This window comes from Anabrus simplex, chromosome 14 (assembly GCF_040414725.1).
Source record: "Anabrus simplex isolate iqAnaSimp1 chromosome 14, ASM4041472v1, whole genome shotgun sequence".
In the NCBI taxonomy this organism is placed as follows: Eukaryota; Metazoa; Arthropoda; class Insecta; order Orthoptera; family Tettigoniidae; genus Anabrus; species Anabrus simplex.
The window spans coordinates 75,991,390-76,011,771 of NC_090278.1; the positions used below are offsets into that span (position 1 = coordinate 75,991,390).

The 20,382-nt window shown below is 37.8% G+C and overlaps 1 protein-coding gene across 1 annotated transcript in view; it reads right to left on the bottom strand.

The window, feature by feature from the left end:
* The window catches only part of Nup358 (Nucleoporin 358kD), a 343,965-nt gene that overhangs the window by 179,621 nt on the left and 143,962 nt on the right, over positions 1-20,382 (bottom strand). Inside the window, exon 14 of the mRNA XM_067157834.2 lies at positions 8,240-8,634. Within this exon, the coding sequence (XP_067013935.2) occupies positions 8,240-8,634 (395 nt within the window). The remainder of the gene's footprint in view (positions 1-8,239; positions 8,635-20,382) is intronic.

Below are 20,382 nucleotides of genomic sequence, written 5' to 3' on the forward strand. Positions count from 1 at the left end.
TAACAAAAGCAAGAAAAACAAATATGCACAAAATATTTTGGACTGGATAACTTCATGCTTTGTAATCTATAATATATTTAGCCATTTCCATAAAATACAACATATACCTGAAAATGCTATATTCATTTTGATAAAATACATAGCTACTTTGTTTCCTACAAAACAAGTTCCGCTCTTTTTCTTAACCAGTCAGCGTGGACTGCCGAGCACTGCTCGCCGTGCAGTGAGCACTGCGCACTCTACTTAGATCAAACGGTTATGATCAAACCTGTTTGTGTTTTAACTAATTTCTCCTTGAAGCGGAAGGTTTGAGCTTGTATTAAATAACACTTGTATGTTTTATTATTCATCGACCTATTCAATACAATACAATTTTTAAAATTAGGACATTGTCCTTATTAAAGTTGTTAACATGAAATTAATATATTAGATGGTACATGTTTCGCCTATCAATAGTAGGCATCAGCCACATTTTTCACCTTAGGATAGATCAGGTACCTGATTGGAAATAATTTATGAATGCTGTTAAAAACTGTCATTTAAAATGTATTGGAGATTGTTAAACAACTATTATAATATAAAATTTAGTATGCTGTTACTTAACAATATTTGTGATAATATTGGAGTCTAAAAACATGATAATTATTTGACAATTATGACATTAAAAGATATTGCAATAAAGATAAAAATCAGAAAACACATTCCATTTAGTTGTCAGATGGCGCATTGTTAAAACTTGTGGAAAGTTGAGCAATGGTAATGGTCGATGGTTCTGGAAGTTAATAAATATTGATTTTCATTTATTAGCTTATAAATTTTGAAGAATTTTCATATGGCCTGGTTCTTTTTGAGATAATAGTAGTTGGAAATGTTGGTGCCACAGGCTATATTGAAGTCTTTGTAGGCGTCATTAGACCATCATCTTTGATGCGGTAAGAGTTTGTAATGGGTATGGCTCTTTGCTGTTGGGTGTGTTGAGGCGAGCGTATTAATTGGAAGGGAATATTGTAGTCATTCAGTGGTTAGCCTAAGATATGACGAGTTCTGTATTTAAAGTTAATTGAAAATTTAATGAATAACCATAATTGAAATTAAGGAGCTGAATAGTGGAAGTTAAATGAAGAGTGTTTACACTTACCCCTTCAACCGCTGAGATGTTAGCTTACGTTGAGAGTTTTAGAGTAACTGGCAGTCGCCAAGCTCTTACTACGCGTGTTGTATTTGTGAAGTCTTGATGGAGGGGGTTGAGCTTGAGAAGGCGTGGCTGAGGGCCCATTCGCTGCGTGTGAGGAGGAGTTGTCGGCAGTGGGAGGAGGTGGTGTGTGTGTATTGGACTGGTGGGCGTGTTTACTGATTTGGTGGTAAATATTTTGCAAAACTTATTATTCAGAAGGAGTGGTTTTTGTAATAGAATTGAAATCTGTAAATAAAGAGGACTTTTGTTACATTACATCATTTAAATTCTTGTCTTTGTTAAACTGTTGATCTAAGAAGATGTATAAGTTTTCGTATTCTGTCATGAGCTTACCTTTTTCAATTCTTTTTAAAATTTGTAAATCCTGATCTATTGTAGTAAATTTGTGACCTGTTTCTTTCATGTTGTTACTCATCGCAGAGAATTTATGTTTTTGGGCGTTATAATGTTCTGCATATCTAGTTGAAAAACAGCAGCCAGTTTGACCAACATAAGAAAAATTACATACTGAGCATTTGAGTCTATATATACCCGAGCTTGAATATTTATTATTGGTTGAATTGACTGAGTTATGATTAAGAAATAAATTTTGATTTGTATTCTGCGTTGTGCAAGCAATTTTTACCTCATGTTTTCTTAAAGGATTGGTGATTTGATGGATCTTTCGGGTTAGTATATGTGAATTTCGCGAAATTTGGTTTGTTGGGTTTTATTGGAGAAAGGTTTGTGGTTAATTTTAGTCTGACTTTATTAATGATTTTGTTGATCATATCTAGGTTGAATCCCTTGAATCTGGCTATTTCTTTTATGAAATGCAATTCCTTTTTTAGATTATTCGGTGAAAGAGGGATTTTTAATGCTCTGTATATTAAACTGTAATAAGTGGCTTGTTTATGGGAATTTGGGTGCAGAGATTCGTTTTTTATAGTTATTGGAGTAAATGAAGGCTTGCGGTAAATTTGAAAATCAAATTTGTTCACAACTCGCGTGATTTTGATGTCTAGAAAATTGATTGAATTGTTGTTTTAGTTTTCCTTTGTAAACTTTATATTATCGTCAATCATTTAGAAACGTTGGGATGTTAGCACTATTGTTAAGTTGTTTATCAATAATTACTAATGTGTTATTGACGTAACGGAGCCATAAACTGAGTCCATTAATGTTTTTTACTATTTTATTGTGTTCTAGATTGTCCACGCAGATGTCCGCTAGAATGCCAGAGATTGGGTCTCCCATAGCTAAGCCTTCTTGCTTATATATTTTGTTGTTGTAAGTAAAGTAATTATTGTGTAAAACTATTTCCTCCACAAATTCTTAAAAAACATTTTAAATTTCACAATGCAAATCCCATCAAAAATTCTATCGAACTTTGCGAAACTATAAATTCAATTTACAACCAAATGACTTCTTATGTTCCTTTGATGTCACGAATATGTACTCGAATATACATGTCAACGAAACTATCACCATAATAAAAAAACGACCTCTCCAAACACAGCGCATTAAGCAAAATTGAAATAGACGAATTCATAAAGTTACTAAGTTTCGTTTTACACAATAATTACTTTCAACAGTTATGGCACAATGTAATTGGAAAACATGGACTTGGCAACTGTAGTGCCAATGGTCTACTGCTCCTTGGTTTATGTGCTGAACATGAACTCTTCATCACTAATACTCAGTTCCGCCTGCCTAATTGCTACAAGACCACTTTGATGCATCCTCGCTCAAAGCACTCGCACATCCTTGATTATATCATCACCGGCAATGTGACAAGAAAGATGTCCTTGTTACAAGGGCCGCAAGAAACGTAGATGACGTAGCGTATGTGGGAACTACCGTGGTATATCGCTTTTGTCAATTGCAGGTGAAATTCTCGCAAGAATTCTATTAAACCGGCTCAGTTATCTCAGAGAGGATTTTGCCCGAGTCTCAATGTGGTTTCCGAACCTCCAGAGGCACAACACATAATTGTGCTAGACAACTCCAGGAAAAATGCTGAGAACTACAGCAACCTTGGTATTTAGCTTTCTATGATCTGGAAAAAGCCTTTTGAGTACCAAGATCTGCTAAGTGGAAAGTAGCAAGACATTTTGGATGTCCTGAACATTACGTGGAATTGGTTCAAGCTCTTCATGATGGCATGTCTAGACAGGTTCTTCATGGTAACTCGGTATCAGATTCGTTCCCAATCACTCATGGATTGAAACAAGGCTGTGTGCTTGCTCCTACACTCTTTGCACTGTACATGGCTGTCATGCTGCATGAATCATCCGCAAACAACTTAGGCTTGGAGATTAAATTTCGTTTTGACGGAGGTCTTTTGAATCTGGCAAGACTTCGCTCACAAAGACATACTCTGGTTACCCGGGTGACAGAACTGCAGTATGCTTATGACTAGAGCCCGGATTTCGATGCACTATCAAATCTCAAAATATGCATGCATTCATGCGCTATCACATAGCAAAACATGCACGATAAACTGGAAATATGCACAATCAAAGTTCACTTCCTTTTGAAACATTTGTACAACTAATTTCTCTAAATTGCCTTGATATAAGCTAGTCCGTTTATCTGTCAGCACATCCTTAAGCACAGAAGTTCTACGTCGCAAAAAGTGAGGTCAAATTGTACGTCTTTTGCATTTTCACTCCAATACGTCTTATATAAGCTTGACGAATCAAGAACAGGATTTGAACGGATCACTTTTTTCAACTTATATCTAGCTGCCGCAGCTATATTTCGCCATGCGATGATGGCAGACACATTTGAATCTCCTCAATAACTGGCACTAATTGCCTGCTGCGATAACAAAGTGACAAGTGAGAGTTCCCGGTAGGAAAATCCAGGATAACAACGGAAGAGGGTTCAGTCCAGTGCTGCTAGCTCAGTAACGCGGCGTCACAGAAATGCGATACAAGTTTCATTTTGTTCGTCTAACACAGACAAAAGAATGATCCGTCAATGAGTAATGCACAATGTATGGTTTGATTTTTAACAATGTTTAACTGGGACAATTAAATCCCAAGAATTACACAGATCGACGTGGGGTCTTCCAGCTTACGTGAATGTTTACTCAAGCAGCAGATGAGAAAGTGTTTGGTTAATTGGATTATGTACTAATTTTGGTTGTCATGTACGATGCCAGGAATACATTCTCTCCGTTTCTCAGTAATAGACATTCTGTATAACGTGGAAAAAAGGCCCGAAATTCTGGAAACCAACATTCATAAAAGGCACTATCATGCAAGTTAGCATTATATATGCGCCAAAGTCACAAGAAAAGTCATATTTAGCAATATTAAATGTCCAAATATTTGTTATTAAATCCAAAATCTTCAAAATATGCATTATGCATGAATTTTGTCCTAAAAAGGCCAAAACATGCAAACATGCACAGAAAAAGAACGGTTATTTGGAATCGTTAAGCCATAAAACGAATATTTGCAAAGTTTGAGAATTGTAACCAGCTTATTTAAAAACATGCATTTGCATGGAAATCCGGGCTCTACTTATGACGCTGCATCTCCTGCTCTAACACCAGCAGAACTACAACAGTCAACTGCTTTAAAACTGCATGTGATCGTTTTGGTCTTGCCATTAATGGGGGGGAAAAAACAAAGGTACTTGCACAACCTGCCCCAGGATTAACACTTCCAGAGTTCAGTATTTCCATCTTAAACACAACACTGGAACAGGTTAATCACTTTCCATATCTTGGAAGCATCTTGTCTAAACAGTTTGCCTGTGAACAAGACGCCGATAAAAGAATTGGAGCTGCTCAATGCAGCATTCAGACGGTTATTGCACAGTCTTCATGAAAAACTATCTAAAACTGCATAGCAATCTCATGATGTACAAAGCTGTTGTCATTTCCATGCTGCTGTATGGTTTGAAACTTGCGACACTACCGCCGTGATATCAAAAAACTTGAGCGCTTCCACCAACGGAAAGCGAGATTAATCTTGAATATTAAGCGGAAGGACTATGTGACCAACATGGCAGTTCTCGAAAAAAAATGCAGCTAAATAGCATTGAGGCAACAATCATCGCTCATCAACTGAGATCGTTAGGCCATGTTCACCACATGGGTGATAACAGGCTTCCTCGCCAAATTCTTTATAGTGAACTTTGCTCTGGCAGTAGACCTCATGGAGCCCCTCTTAAGCGTGAAGACAACTGGTATAGATATTCAGACAAGGGAAGAAAATGCTGTGGACCGCTCACTGTGGCAGAGCACTACATCCACCGCTGTCAATTTGTTTGAAAAAAAAAAAAAAAAACACCGCAGACATCAAGAGACCAAGCGACAAGCAAGAAAACTCCGCCAATTACAACCACGCCCTCCTCCATCCATTCAGTGTGATTTGTGTGAGCGTCTGTTTTATGCCAGGATTGGTCTGTTTAGTCATTGTAAACACATCCAGAAACCGAGCTAAACTGGTCAATGTATGCAGGAAGAAGTTATATATAGTCTGATCGAGTTACAGCCGCCGACGACAATCTGAATCAATTAGTACTTTTATGCATTTCAACAACGAGGCACTTGACACATATCAGGGACCCTCCAAACTTAATATATCCGATTATGTCATGTGCTACAAACAGAAAATTCGGAGAGAGTGTTTCGGTGTCCAGACTGCAAAGTAGGTCTCTGCGTTGAGGGATGCTTCAAGACGTTTCACACTAAACTCAACTAGTAAGGTATGATATATTTTCCAAAGAAATAGAGTTTTCTAAACATGCAAAGTTTTATTGAAATTCGTAAAATAGTGCCAAAGATGGGTTGCTTTAGATAAAGCCTTGCACGAGTCTTGGAAAGACTAAACACCGCGATCAGAAGTCCTCCCACAGCACAGAGACTACTGGGCATTTAAATCCACTGTGCTGAGGAGTTAAGGTACCAAATTCTATAGTAAGAACACAGAAGTTAAAACACTTTTATATTCCAAAATTTATCATGAGGTGATTGTTCTTAAAACTTGACATCAACAGGAGGGGCCTGTTCCGCATCATTTTAAACACTCAAGCCAGGAGCACGTGACTTATTTATCGAAAGATGAACGTGACTGTCACGTCGAGCGCATCACTTGATCCAAAACAGTCTAACTCTGCCAGCTCTTTGTACTATGTGACACATGAAACCTTGAGGCTTGGTTCTTTACTCTCGTGCGTGTGTGTGGGGGGGGGGGGGACTAGAACAGCAACTTTGTGATTAAAAATATCTTTGTTTCATGCAGCCAACTGCTGTTTCAAGTGGAAGCATGGCAGATCCGAGTAAGCCATTTAATCTTACATCTGATATTGTAGAATATTTAAAAGAACCGGGCGACAGTGATATTACAGTATTTGATGGTGGTAGTGAATTTACCAGAAAGTAGCCGTAAAAATAACCAAGACGGTGTAAACAGTGACAACGATAATGATTAAAATGGAAGTGTCAACATATACAAGACTGGAAATGGGATAAAGTGGATGATTCACACACCCCACAAAAAACAGCATTTACTGGAAAATGAGTTGTAAACCAGGCAGTGTGTGTTACAGAATCATTTAAACTTTTTCCGATGAGATACGGCTTACTATTGCGGACAAAAAGAAATCCATTATTATGCCAATGAATTTTGAATTAAAAAAAAATAATAACGACCGGACACCGCAGCCCAGAGTTCATGACTGGAAAAACATGGATTTTGACGAACTGTATTTTGGATCACAGAAGCTCATGGAAATTATTCAGAAGCCTTTCAACTTTAAGTAAAAATTCTATGCCTATATTCTACAATGTAATGAGACAGGACAGGTTTGAACTGAAAGAGTTCTACATTTTGTTGATAATGCACTACTTGAAAAAGTAACACACCTGAACAGAAAAACACTCTTCTATTAACTACTGTCAATATTGCCCATTATTGTTATTCTCATTAACAATATTATATTATTTAAATATATATCACCATATGTAATACTTCAGTTTATTCTAATTATTATAATTATTACTATTCTATTACCTCAAAAGTTTGTTTCATTTTATGAAAAAGTTTATCACACTGAAACCAAAATTTAAGAGAGTTACATTTCTTTCTTTTCTCTAACGAAGTAAGTACAGGTGGTGTGTATCCCTCAAAATTTGGGTTATTTATGTGCAAACACAGTATTTCTTTACAGGTATGTTATAGTGTAATAATTTCTATTGAAATTGTTTGATAGGCTTCTACACATTACATGTCATGGAACAGTTTTTATCCAGCATCTTCAGGAATAAGAGACAGCTTGTTATCACAAATTTCCTGAAATCAGAATGCCATTTCATCATCACTTTCGTAATATTATGTATGATCAGGGTGATTTTGGCAAACAATGTTACACACAGTTTCAGAAGCCTCAAACCCGTGGACATATTCAGTCCATGCAGTGTGGTCCGACGATTTATTTTCGCCAGTTGCAACTAATTTGCTTATACTGTAGTTTCGAAATTGGCTGAAAAGGAGCATTTTCTCTTGGTTCCGCTTTCTCATGAAATTGTTCAGACTTTTCTACTATCATGCGTTCATTTAGTAGTAAATCGTTCGCACGAAACTAACATAGTGCTCCAGCTTAGGTTTCTGCACAACACTGTGTCCAATGATGACCGTGGGTGAATCGGTAGTGGAAAAGGATTTCACCTATTTGTCTTTCTACTTATGTATGTCATTAGATAAGATGCCATACTCGTTCATTAATTACCGGTAATTTATTACAGTTCCTTCTTTTACTGATAATACCCCTCTTCTTTTCTTCCTCTTCTTTCTCCTACTGTTGCACGTTTGCATGATGAAACAAGACAGAACACAGTAAACACAAAGGTGTAATGGCAAAGGCAAGAGTTAACTTATGTCGCACAAACTGACACCCACAGAACTGCACGGTATTTTCAAACTCGCTGCCAATTGATGGGATTATGAACTGGAATAATAAAGAACTTGATCGACTTTCTGGTTAATGGAACTTTCCCGATGATGAAATGTCTGATCAAACAGCTTCTACTATACATGCAATACTCACCATCACCTCGACAGACATCTGGATCGATCCGTGCTAGCTGACTTTCTATCTCCTCGATGTGAGTGCTGATAACAGCATTTAATGGATGCTTAGGGTCAACTCCAGGACTTCGCAGGCGGTCGAGAGTCAGATACAGTGATTCTCTCACTTTGGCAAGAAGAATGATGTGTTGTGAACGCATCTCGCTTGTGATCAACTCGCCCCTCTTCTCCTCCACCTCCTGGGCTGCCAGTCGTTTGTAAATCTGAGCCTGATAGAAGGATGCATCAGGAGATTTGAGTTGTGCAAAGGCATCCAGAGCCTTCTCGTATTTCTCCTCTTTCATGAGCTGGCATGCCAAGAAAAAGCGACCCTCTTCAATTAATGTGTTTATCTCTGCTGTAGACAATTCCTTCCTGGAAAACAAGAACAAATCTTTACATTTCAGCATAGCAGATGTACACTTTCCAGAGGTAAAGACTGAACATTATTTAATCCTTTTACAGTCATCTAAAACTGCATGCTTCTACGAAGCGTGTTTTTAATGCAAGGTCCGTTTTGTTGCAGACACTATTAGTTTGCGCGCATATCGCAACGAGCGCGTGCGTCGTGTACCGGCATGCCTCGGGAACAAATGTGCTCAGTTTCAGCTCTGTAGCTAACCTGTACGGTTCTGTTCTGTGCTCTCAAAATGTTTAAGACTATCAACTCGCCTGCCGCATGTGAGGTTCGGTCAGTGATACAGTTTTTGTCAGCAAGGAACCTGTCTGCTGCAGCAGAAATTCACCAACAGATTTGCGAAGTGTACGGTGATACTGTTATGAGTGAAAGCAAAGTGCGTAAGTGGGTATGACAATTCAAAGATGACCGCTCCGGTCGCCCTTCTTTGATTAGACGATTTGGTGGCTTCAGTTGAAGCGAAGATTCGTGAGAATAGGCGCTTCACAATAACAGGTATCTCAAACGAATTTCCTGACGTGTTGAGATCAGTGCTTTGGAACATCATTTCTGAACACCTAAAGTTTAGGAAACTGTGCTCCTGTTGGGTCCCAAAACTCCTAACAGAGGACCGCAAAAACCAAAGATTTGAGTGGGCGATGAAGTTCTTGACTCGATATGACGACTTCTTGAATCAGATCGTAAATGGAGACTAAACATGGGCTTCGAATATCACGCCTGAATCGAAGAGAGAGAGAGAGAGACACACACACACACACACACACACACAAAATCGCCTGTAAAGGAGGCCAAACTGACTCTCTCCCAGCTCAAAATCATGGCGTCGGTGTTTTGGGATAGGCATGGTGTTTTAATGGTCGACTTCATGCAACGAGGAACCACTATCAATGCAGAAGCATACTGCCAAACCCTGAGAAAGCTACGCAGAGCAATTCAAAACAACAGACGCGGCATGCTGTCAAAGGAAATTGTTCTTCTTGACAATGCAAGACCTCACACACTGCAGGTCAGACCCGCAATTTATTGGACAGTTTTGGGTGGGAAGTTTTACACCACCCACCCTACAGTCCTGATTTTGCGCCAAGCGATTACCACCTGTTCCTCCACCTCAAACATCACCTCAGTGGCAACCATTACAATGATGACGACGTAAAAATGGCAGTGAACTCTTGGTTGTCGGAGCAGGCGGCAAGTTTCTATGAAGAGGGTATTTTAAAATTGGTTACAAAGTATGATAAGTGTTTGAACAAACTTGGCAAATATGTCGAAAAATAGAGTGATGTATGTACTTTCTGAAAATAAATTTACTTTTTTGAAATAACCTTTCGTCGTGTACTTCTTTTCAAACAGACCTTACTTAAAAAACACGCCTCGTATCTAAAGCTGCCAAGCCTATTTCCCTAAAGATGCAGTTGCAATTCAGCTTGCAAGGTGAGGGGACGTAGTGCTGAACGTGCGGAAAGTATAGGAGTGTGCTAACATGGGAGTTTCAATTGATCAATACAGGTGTACTATAGGCAGATGGCAGGGCAGATGGACGGTGAAATCATTTCAAATGGTGAAAAATAGTTTCAACATTACTCAAATATATTTTCATTAGTGGTGGTGGTGGTGGTGATGGTGCTACTAGTGATTGGTGGAATGGAGCTAAATCCTGGCCCTAGGCTGTCATGGGAAGATACCGAGAAGCTCAAGGAGGCCATGCAAGAATGCCAAGCGGAGAAGACCAAGGAAATGTTAACGGAACAAAAAAAATGAATTCAAGGATTTGAAGTCATTCATACAATCAGAACTCAAGGATATCAAAGAGAGCGTACTGCAGAATAAAAATGAAATAGATGGAATGAGAATGAAAGTATTGGAGCTAGAAGAAAGGTTAAGGAACCTCGAAGAAAAGGAAAAGACACAAGCGAAGGAAGATAAGAAGAAAAATATTATCTACGGGCTGGTAGAAAGAGAAAGACAACTTTAACAATATGTTAGAATACTTTCCCTAATCAGGGAGAGTTTGAAGGTCGAGTGCAACGAGAGTGATAACGAAAGTGCCTTTAGATTAGGAAGTAATATAGAAAAAAGACCAGTGAAAGTATGTATGGTATCTAGTTTGTGGGCTCGAAAAATTTTGGAAAAAACAAAAAACTTGAAGGGCACAAAAATAATGGATTGAGAAAGAATTGGAACAAGAAGAAATGGAAAAAATGCGAACATTACGTTTTCATCAAGGGAAGGCGCGGCACTGGGCCTAAAAGCATTTATCCGTGGAAGCAGACTTATAATAGTGGCCGATTCTTGGAGCTCGATATGGACTGTTAGTCAGCTCCGCGAGCTGGGACATTGTACTGATGCGTCAGCTATGCGGAAGGCCAGCGGTCCAGTGAGTAATGGCAGTAGATCCGAGTCAGCAGGTGTGTGTGGCAACCAACAGGGCAGGGACAGTGAACTGGATGACGCGGCGATCAAAACCAGGCATCAACAACTCAGGAGATTAACTCAAGAAGAAGAGGTGGTCCTTAGGAGGCAAGACATCACAGGGAGAAAAGAAAAGAAACGTAAGCCAATGTTAAATTTGAAAAGACATTTGGGCAAAAAAAAAAAAAAAAAGTTCACAAGATCTGAGAAAGCTAGGGGGTTAGGAGAGGAAATAGTTAACTCCCTAAGTGGATCCATTATACAGTTAGAAAAAGCAAGAATGACAAGAAGTAAGGCCTTGGCATCATCAGATATACCCACGAACAAATAACTAGACTGGGTCGTGGGATTAATAAATATCGAGGGTATATTAAGCAAACTGGGAAATGATAAATTTATAGATGTAAATGGGAGATAGTGAGATTATTGGGATAGTTGAGACTTGGTTGTCGCTTAGCAAAAATGTGCAAATACCAGGTTTTTAAGGTGTGGAGTAGAACGAAACATAAAAGGAGTCAGAAAGGGCGTTGCCTGGGAGGGATTTCAGTGATCGTAAAAGATCAAATATGCAAGCAAATATGGGAATCGGGATGTGAGGAAATGATTTGGGTAAAAGTAAAGACAGGAAACCAGAGTGGGAGAGAGATTTTCGTTGGTTTTGGTTACAACCACCCATCGAGATCCCAGTTTGAGAAGAAAAACAACTTTTAAGAGCTTATTGATGTTGTAAACCAGATTAAATTAGGAAATGAAGAAGCGGGAATAATTATAATGGGTGATTTCAACGCAAGGGTTGGCTTAAATAATCAATTATACGATAAAGAAACTAATAAAATATTAATAGAAAGAAGAAGCAAAGAAAAAGAGTAACAAAAATGGAGAGAAATGTGTGCGATAGAGGAATTGTACATCTTGAATAGGGGCTGGCCAGGGGACGAATCAGGTAACTTAACATACATTGTTAAGTCAGTTTTTTTTTTTTTTTGCTAGGGGCTTTACGTCGCACGACACAGATAGGTCTTATGGCGACGATGGGATAGGAAAGGCCTAGGAGTTGGAAGGAAGCGGCCGTGGCCTTAATTAAGGTACAGCCCCAGCATTTGCCTGGTGTGAAAATGGGAAACCACGGAAAACCATCTTCAGGGCTGCTGATAGTCACTGTTAAGTCAGGAGGCAATGTTATAGACTTGGTGTTGGCATCTAGAGAGGCCTTATACTCCGTACGGCTCTACTTCAAAATAGACGTTTTGGCAGATTTTGGCTCTGTCTGGTGGTTACGCGCTGAAGCAGAGACATCCAACCAATCCCAAGCTGTCATTCATATCCATTTATATCGGCAGAGCACGATCTCAAAACCTAGTTGCCAACTCTAATATTTACATTCACCACGTGGTTAACCTATCTCCCTCAGCGTGTATGCTATTCGGTACGGTTCGCAATCTGTTACATTTTCCTTCAGTAATTAGCATGTTTTTCATATTGTTGGAGGGTTCCAGTGACTCAGATTAGTAAAGTGTTCCCTTTGTATGCAACAACCTCCTTCCTATGCCAACCATTAACGCTGAGTGATGTGTTATTTCCTCATTCTCTTTTATTCTTAACAATATATTCTCTTAGTGTCTGATGTTGGTGAGTGTAGTTTCTGTGAATTTGTTTCCAGTCCATATTCATTAGTTTTTCCTAGTACGGTATTACATTTTATAAGGGCTGTTTACTGTGGTCTTATTGCATCAGCTGTTCTCGCAGACGTAACGCGGTGGCAACAGAGGAAAGGCGATGCTCATTTGTTTTGCGAAACTTCAATTTAGAAGTAAAGCCGTGCAGAGTATAACTTATATCAAGGACATTCAGGTAAAAAATTGGACAGGGTCTCATTTCCCAGTTGCTATTCGATTACTGAGAGATGAAGGTAAACAATATTTCAACTATGAACGGAGAAAATTAGTAAGATACAGGTGGAGTGAGGAACAGAGAGACGAATTTAGGGACTACTATAGGGGTAAAACCTTTGAAATTTTGAAGATAGGTATTGAGTATATGATAGAGGATAATAACATAGATGAAGCAATAAGAATGCTTGAAAGATCAATAGAAGTAGCTGGTAAAAAATGGTTGTAAGAGAAGGCAATATAAACAACATGTATGGTATACTGAGGAGTGTATAGAAAAGAAAAATCAAGTGATCAAGGCATTGAAAATGTACAGAAATAAGGGATCTCAGGATTTACGAGCAGATTTTTGTAAAAAGAGGAAGGAAAAATAGAAAGAAAGAAAAAAAAGGAACTGGCAGGACAAAAAGGCAGAACTATTACATAAGCACTGTAAAGAAAATGAAACTTAGAAAGTATGGAAAAGAATTAGCACAATATGTAAAGATTATAAAAGCTGTAATCAAGTAATCATATCCAATGAGGAGTGGTTAACATATTTGAAGGGGTTATTAGGGCATAAAGACACATGGGAAAGGAAGAAAAATGAGACTGGTACACCGAGACATGTGGAGTTTACTCTGCCTGTATTAGACGATATAATAACTACAGATGAGGTACTAGATAGATTGAAAAAAGGGAAGGGCAGAAAATCAGGTGCTGCTAATGTAATTGCGTATGAATTTTGGAAAGAGATAGGAAATAACAGACAGATGCTAGAAATAACTAAAATATTTAACAAAATCTTTGATGGCAGAAAAATTCCCAGATCTTGGCAGGAAGGAGTAATTTTCCCGATACATAAAAGAAAGGGGGAAAGATCGAACACGAACAACTATAGGGGTATTATCTCGTTGGATACACTCGGTAATGTTTACACCGGTATTTTACCTAAAAGAATTATGAAATGGGCAGAAGATTACTCTATACTCTCAGTGTACCAATCAGGATTCAGGAAAAGAATGAGAACTACAGACAATATATTTATAATTAAAACATTAATAGATAAATACGTAAGGAGGAAAGGTGGCTGATTATATATTGCAGCAATAGACCTACAAAAAGCTTTGGATTCAGTTAGCAGACGGGCAGTCATTGCGAAGCTGGCTGGAATAGGGATGTCAAATAAAATGATTAAAGCCATAGAAGAATTATACGCAGAAGTGATATGCTCGATTAAAGTTAAGGAAGATCTAATGGTAGGCAGGATACACTCGAATATTGGACTTAAGCAGGGATGTATAGGTGGGCCGGCACAAGGTTGCACTTGACAGTTGTAAGTCATGTTGGCACCACTACAAAAATGAAATGAAGAACGTCACCCGTCAGTCAGAATCACCAACCCACTACTTTTTATGTCAGATACAATTACGCATTTTATTAATGTTAATTCGTATTTAATTCCGTATAGTGTTCCTAATCTTTTATTTGCTTCCACAAATATGAGCATTTAAAAGATATAATAAGGTTTAAGCGAGCTACAAAATAAATACAAACTATTTTCAGCTGATTGTTGTTGGCAATATACGCAGTATAGTGGTGCCATCTATAAGTAGCTTGACTACTGTATTGAAGTGTTCCAATTTTGTCTGTCGCTGCTAGCACGTGCTCAGGTGTGATTCGCGCGTTTATGAAAGTTTTGTTTTCATTGTCAGATAATTGTGAAATTTTATTTTAATGAATGCAATGCGATGTCTCGGAAATTATAACATAGTCATGAAGCGCGAAGTGATAATCCTTTGAGCCGCGGAGTGTCCCTTAATAGTCAGGCATTAGAATTAGTGCGGAGAAAACGTGAGTTTTACGAGAGGGAGACGAAATTCGTAAGCTTGTATAGCCGTCTCTCTATTCCTCTAGATCATGTTGTAGATCATGTTAGGGCTTTCAAAGCGTACTGTCATTCAGACAGGTGTTCACCTCTAAGAACAGAAGGAAAAAGTGACCGGGGTACATAGCAGTAGCAAAAACGGGGCTGATAGTAGGGACTTGTTTCACAGCACTCCGGGAAAGAAACTAATTAAGCTGGGGTGAAGTAAAACATTACGTACGCACTTAAAACAAGTCTTTCACAGTTACTGAAGTGGAAGGACTGTTCCGGAAGAGTATTGCTCGAATGGATGCGGCTTTGTGCAGGAAGAAATTTAGCCATGTTGCAGCGTTCATTAACTCGGCAATGGCAATACATGGCATCATCAGTGACTCTCAGGAGTTGATGATCTGCCTAGACGATGACAATGACAACGAAGGCGACGGTAGTGATGGCAGTGAACTGGAGGGTATCGAGCCTCTGCCTTTGTGAATCAGGTATGAAAATAAGGTTTCTGAATTTTCGTAAATTTTACTTGAAACATTGTGTTAGCACTGGTGAATATTATTCTAACATTTATTGGTGTATTTGAAGTGAGATCGTTGTCGGCCGATTTCTGCTGTGTTTTCTAATATCGCGATAATAACTTCGTAGTATATTTATCTCGTATAATTTTGTGTAATGAATAATCGGTGAGTTGAAAGTCCAATTCTTGTCGGCAGATTTCATTTGTATTGTGTATCATCGCGATGACATTAAAAACATTTCTCCCATGTTTTGAAAAACCCATGTGTCGTGCAATCAGCTGTTGTTACGGCGGCAACATCGCTTCGTGCGCCATTGCAGTGTGACCAATATTGTGCGCAGCTGTCATGTGCAACCTTACGCCAGCCCACCTATAAACTCTCACCAATTCTGTTTTTGCCTTTTATTAATGAGGTAATGGAATGTCAAGGGAAGGAGGATAGGACAAGCCCTTGCTTAAACAAGAAAGAAATTCCTGGCCTAGTCTTCGCAGACATCCTGCTGCTCTCACTAACGACAGTCGGTATGCAAAATAGTGTTAAGAAAACGGCCGAATACTGTAGTACATGGAATTTGAAAATAAATATCAAGAAAACAAAAGCAACGGTTTGTAAAACAGGAAATAAATTAAAGAGAAACAAAAGGCGCTGGTGGTTGAAGTTGTAAATAGAGTAAATTAGAATATCTAGGCCTCATAATAACATCGAACGGGATGTGGAAGGAACAGATAAGACATGAAAAATTGAAAGGACTGGCCGCCCTATCAAGTATAAGGTCTTTAGAAAGGAAGATGCCAAATATGGAATACAAGCTACACAAAAATGTTTTTAATGCACTTGTGGCATCAAGATCACTATGGTGTAGAAATATGGGGTATCGAAGTAGATACAAATGAACTAGATGAAATAAGTAATAAATTCTGTAAAATAATAATGGGTCTACCAGAATGGACAGCAAATAGTGGAGCTAGAAGTATATGTGAAGTATCAGCATCCAACCAGATATAAGCAGGCAAGTAGTAAAATATCGATTAAGATTAAGAAGGGGAGAGGGGAGAGAAATATTGAACCCAGCATACCAACACCAGATGAAACACTTATAGGATTACTGGCTATCGAAAGTGCTAGATAAAAAAGGAATGGGAGAATATTGGGACAAAGATGAACAGTAGAGAGAACAGATTCATTAAAAAATTAATGATTAGAGTGAGAGAATAGAGAAACAGATGATTAGGACAGAATGTGAAACCAAAAGAACACTAGCAGAATTTTGCGGAGTTATTCAAAACATGCCAATAAGACAAGAAAGAACCCCAAATAGAGAACTAAGAGGTGTGGTGTGGTGGCTAATGGGGTATAGATAAGAAATGTGTTTTTCCACCATTCAATACACAATTTATTTTAATATATTAAGCTAGTACCGGTTTCGGCTCTTTAACGGCCATCATCAGCTAGTACATGTTTTGTTTAGCTATTAGACAATACACAAGTTGTTATATTAGGCATCCGGATGTCTAATGGGGGATGGAAATGTATATAATAGCATATAATTAAAATATCAGTGGTTAGGGTAAAAAGTTACAAATAGAATATGAGTATGTAAAACATATTAAAAACACACAGGCCACAATATGCACCATTTTAATGTGTTGAAACTTTTTTAAATGTTGTATATTGTGGCCTGTGTGTTTTTAATATGTTTTACATACTCATACTCTATTTGTAACTTTTTACCCTAACCACTGATATTTTAATTATATGCTATTATATACATTTCCATCCCCCATTAGACATCCGGATGCCTAATATAACAACTTGTGTATTGTCTAATGGCTAAACAAAACATGTACTAGCTGATGATGGCCGTTAAAGAGCCGAAACCGGTACTAGCTTAATATATTAAAATAAATTGTGTATTGAATGGTGGAAAAACACATTTCTTATCTATACTTTGAGTCTGTCAATACGGAAAATGAAATTTATAAATAATAAAAAAGGCTAATGGGGTTACATAAAAATAAGGGACAGAGAGAACCATAATGAAGACCACTGTTTATACATACATACATGATTAAAGACGGTTATGCCTTTCAGCGTTCAGTCTGCAAGCCTCTGAATTTACTAAACATCGCCACAATCCTCTATTTGCAACTAGTGTTGCGGCTACATTTAGTTCTATACCTCTTATCTTTAAATCGTTAGAAACCGAGTCTAACCATCGTCGTCTTGGTCTCCCTCTACTTCTCTTACCCTCCTTAGAGTCCATTATTCTCCCAGGTAACCTATCCTCCATTCGCCTCACATGACCACACCACCGAAGGCGGTTTATGCGTACAGCTTCATCCATCAAGTTCATTCCTAACTTAGCCTTTATCTCCTCATTCTGAGTACCCTCCTGCCATTGTCCCCACCTGTTTGTACCAGCAATCATTCTTGCTACTTTCATGTCTGTTACTTCTAACTTATAAGATATGCTGAGTCCACCCAGCTTTCGCTCCCGTAAAGCAAAGTTGGTCTGAAAACAGACCGATGTAAAGATAGTTTTGTCTGGGAGCTGACTTCCTTCTTACAGAATACTGTTGATCGCAACTGCGAGCTCACTCCATTAACTTTACTACACCTCGATTCAATCTTCCTTACTATATTACCATCCTGGGAGAGCACACAACCTAAATACTTGAAATTATCGATTTGTTCGAGCTTTGTATCACCAATCTGACATTCAATTCTGTTGAATTTATTACCTACTGACATCAATTTAGTCTTCGAAAGGCTAATTTTCATACCATACTCATTGCACCTATTTTCAAGTTGCAAGATATTAGATTGCAGCCTGGTCCAAACCAAAATATCTTTCGAGAAAACAAAAATCATGTTAACCAACCCACAACTCGCAAAGAAAATCGAAGTACGAGAACAGGATATCAAAATTGTACACAAATTTAAATAATTAGGTGAAATAACATACAACCTTACCGAAAAGCAAATATTGCATAATGGAACTAATTAACCAAAGCTCAATATGTCACAAAGTACACATACAACAACAAAGACCTCAATAGCCACAAAATTAAAGCATTAAAAAACAGTCCTACAACCAGAAATAACATAGGCTAGTGAAACCATTTTCAAAACAACTAACATTATAGCAATAAAAATAGAAAGAAGAAGAATCAGAACATCTATTTAAAAAAAATATACCAAGAAAATGGACAATGGAGACTAGTTTCTAACGAAACAGTCTACAAAGATATAGAACCGGTAATGAACACTATCAGAAAAATACGAATCTCATTCTTTGGTCATCTAATTAGAACACCCGAAAATAGAATCAACAGGATAATAGAAAAACTGTGGAACACTTAGGCCCGGTTGTATAAAACTTTTGATCTGAGTTTAAAGAGGAAAAATGGCTGCCAGTCAAGTTGAACTTCGATTTTCCGTTGTATAAACGCTAACCTAAGATCATCTCGTCTTGATCTAAGTTCAGATTTGACTGCCGAATATTCGTCGGTTAATCTCCTTGAACTTAGATCATTATCATTCATATTAAACATTGAACTAGACCTGAAGACTTGAGAAGTGTTTCCTTGTATCTATATGCGTAAGAATACCGTACCTTAATAATATCGAGGTGCGTTATAAATATATTGAATGCTAGTAGTTAAATAATGCTAAAGATCGCTCGATTTTTTCAGAAGTGAGGTTATGTGAATATCATATAAACAATAGCCTACTGCTATACCAACATGTTCTTACTTAGTTTTCCATTATGTTTCAAGTTTACAAAACAAAGCATATATATTTTCTTTAGCAGGGATGTCAGATGTCAGAGTTGATTTTACAATGAGCTCCTCGCGTCTTTCGGCACAGACGGAATCCGATTATTGAATTGTGTGAAATGTTCAAAATAAGATTTCGTTTATCGAAAGATGTTGTGGAACGACTGGAACTAAAGTTAAGGGACACACTACAAAAACCTAGTCAAATAAATTATCCCCTGTCACCCATGTGTATGTTCCTAACAACTCTTAGGTTTTATGCTACAGTAAGTTTTCAAATGGTTGTTGGAGAGCTCTTTAACATTGACAAGTCAACGGCTTTCTCTTTCAACTTTGATGTCACCATATAGGTTCTTTTATTTTCTATTATATGTTTGTACCTTGATAGTACAATATCCACCAGATCGCCCTTTTCTTTCTGTGTGAAGTTCCTTCCATGTTTACTTCGCGAGATCACAATATTATCTTCTTCTCCTTCTTCGACAGTCACGGCAATTTCGTATTTCATTTGTTGACAGTCACGGCCAGGTCAATCCCACTATTTAAGTATTATCCAACGGGCCGAGCTATTTCGTATTTCATTTGTTTTGCGGTGTTGCCACGTCCAATTTTTGAACTCCGATTACATTTGAACTACACATGTGTAAACCGAGTTCAGTTTTATACAACGCGATGAAGTCGTAATCTCAGTTCATTTTCAGAACTAAGTTCTTAATTGATCTCCAGTCAGATGTCTTTATACAACCGGGCCTTAGAGTAATATTAAGTGGAATACAGAAATCAAAGAAGATATGAAGGAACTACAAATCACAGTAGAGAATTTAAAAAAGAAAACCCACAGAATCAAGACACTCAAAAATATAGAGACCAGACTACAGACCAAGATCAACGAACCATGGGAGTAGTGATTTTAGATGAGAGAAAATTAAGATCCAAGAGAATGAAGTATTGGGCTGAGAGAAAATAAAAAAATCCATTGTGTAATTGACTAAAGTGGTCCCATGAAGGCCATAATATGTAAAATAAAGTAGTAAATGCAGTATCTAAAATGATTGTCATTTCTGTATGATAATTTATGTAAAATTTGCAAATATTGTTTTATGATTCTCTCAGCCTTTAAATAAAGCATTTTTTTAAACTAGCATTATTAAGTATAACAAAAATATTTAGTTATTCTGTCTCTTATGCAAACCCACTTTAAACAATTCTATCCCTACATATTGTTAAACAATCTGAATATTATGCTAGTAAATAT